The sequence below is a fragment of the Bactrocera latifrons genome, unplaced genomic scaffold (assembly GCF_001853355.1).
Source record: "Bactrocera latifrons isolate USDA-ARS-PBARC rearing strain unplaced genomic scaffold, ASM185335v1 scaffold_2510, whole genome shotgun sequence".
NCBI lineage: Eukaryota > Metazoa > Arthropoda > Insecta > Diptera > Tephritidae > Bactrocera > Bactrocera latifrons.
Window position 1 is genome coordinate 1 of NW_017536087.1, and position 1,679 is coordinate 1,679.

General features: G+C 31.9%; 1 protein-coding gene across 1 annotated transcript; it reads right to left on the minus strand.

Annotated features, from left to right (window-relative positions):
- Window positions 1–351: 351 nt before the first annotated feature.
- LOC108969420 (atlastin-like) lies at window positions 352–1,679 on the minus strand (the record flags this gene model as incomplete). Its single annotated transcript, XM_018934119.1, is given in 5 exon segments — window positions 352–503; window positions 564–680; window positions 741–893; window positions 954–1,226; window positions 1,302–1,679. Coding segments are annotated over 5 exon segments (942 nt in total), but the record flags the coding sequence as incomplete, so codon positions are not given.

Below are 1,679 nucleotides of genomic sequence, written 5' to 3' on the forward strand. Positions count from 1 at the left end.
AAAAGTTGATAAGGCAATAGTTTCCGATCGACTTAAAATTTTCATACCACCTCATAGATATATTTGATGGGTAATGATGGAAGTAAAAATATTTTTGATAACAATTGCGATGTTAAAAGTCACTTTAAAGTATAAATTTTGTCGTAAAACACGACTTTTTCTTTTGAGGAGCCCGCATTTTGTCAAAGCTCAAAATTATGACTGATCCGACCAATACTTGTATTGTTGTGTTGTAATAATAATAATGTTTTGTTTTGGAATTTGAGGTAATTTTACGCAGAAAAAACTTTCTCACCGCCAGATCAAAGTTTTCATTTTCAAAGTTAAAAATAAAATATGAAAAAAATCGCGTAGTCTATGCAAATGGAAAATCTTTATTTTGGATGTCAACGTTACATGTATGCTAAAGTAAGTGTTATCTTTAATCAATAATACATTAAAAATTAAAATTTGGACTTATCTTTCACGAAAAAAGCCCATGTTTACTTGCAAGTGGATATAACCTGTAAATTTAATATAAAAAAAACACGCTGTTTTATTAATTTTGTTCTTGTGCTACCTACCAGTTTTATATCATTTTGTTGCGTGTATTTGATGAATTGTTTTTCAATAGCCTCCTGAAGCTGCTTACGAATCTGTTCATGTATTACCGCTGTACTGTYCGATAGACATGAATCAAACTGCAAAACCATATTGAGAAAAATCTATAAAATGTTAACTCATTTTATACACCCTTGTACCTGTTTTAGTATATCCACTTTTACATCTTCCATATTGCTGTTAAACTCATTTGAAGGTGTATATGCATTCCCGATAAGCAATGTATCCATACGCTTCTCAAATTCTATAATGCATTTATTCATATAGTTTAAATAGTTGGCTTCGGTATAAGCCTAAGAAGCAATAATAATAGCTTATATTATTTGTATTAACGAATTGTGATAGAATTTTACCAATTTAGCTTTGTTGAGCTCACGGAATTGTGCAAATCTCGACGAGGTATAGTTTTTAATGTTTTGGCAATATTTCGTAAAAAAATGTCTTCCGCCCATTAATGGTTTTTCTGTAAAACATGAAATAGTTTGCTTTTCCAATTCCTCATGCTGTCTCTTTAGTTCTTCTTCCGGAATATATGGTTTTTCGGGACTGGTTAATTCCATCATTTTGTTCTCATATAATTCTTCGGCGTTTGTAGCATGGATTTGATTATTTGCCTCTGCAGTAGCCTTCAAAAGAAAATGTACGTGCAAATAGTTTACAATTTTTCGGCATCTCTCTATAAAATACTAATAAATATGTACCATAAAAATTGTTGTAGGCTCTGGGAACTCCTTACTGTTGAATGATTCAAAATAAGACCGAATGTAGGTCAGAAGATGATCGACTTTTAGTTTCTCTCCGTTTATTTCTTTGATAATTAAATTTTCCGGTGCTAAAATTAAGGGAATGAATTCGCGTAAATGTTCCTTGAATTCTTTACGCAAATCTTTTAGACAACCACGAAAATCGCTTTCTTCGATACCGGAACCGGGATGAGGCATTAAAAAACAGTGAATTTTGTTGAAACTAGTTTTCACATCCTCAAATAGTTGTTCATTCTCCTCCGGTCTTTTGTCTTTCGGAATAAATATTTTATCAAGTAATTGTTTACCACCGAGTGCACCGAAGGGAGCTTCACT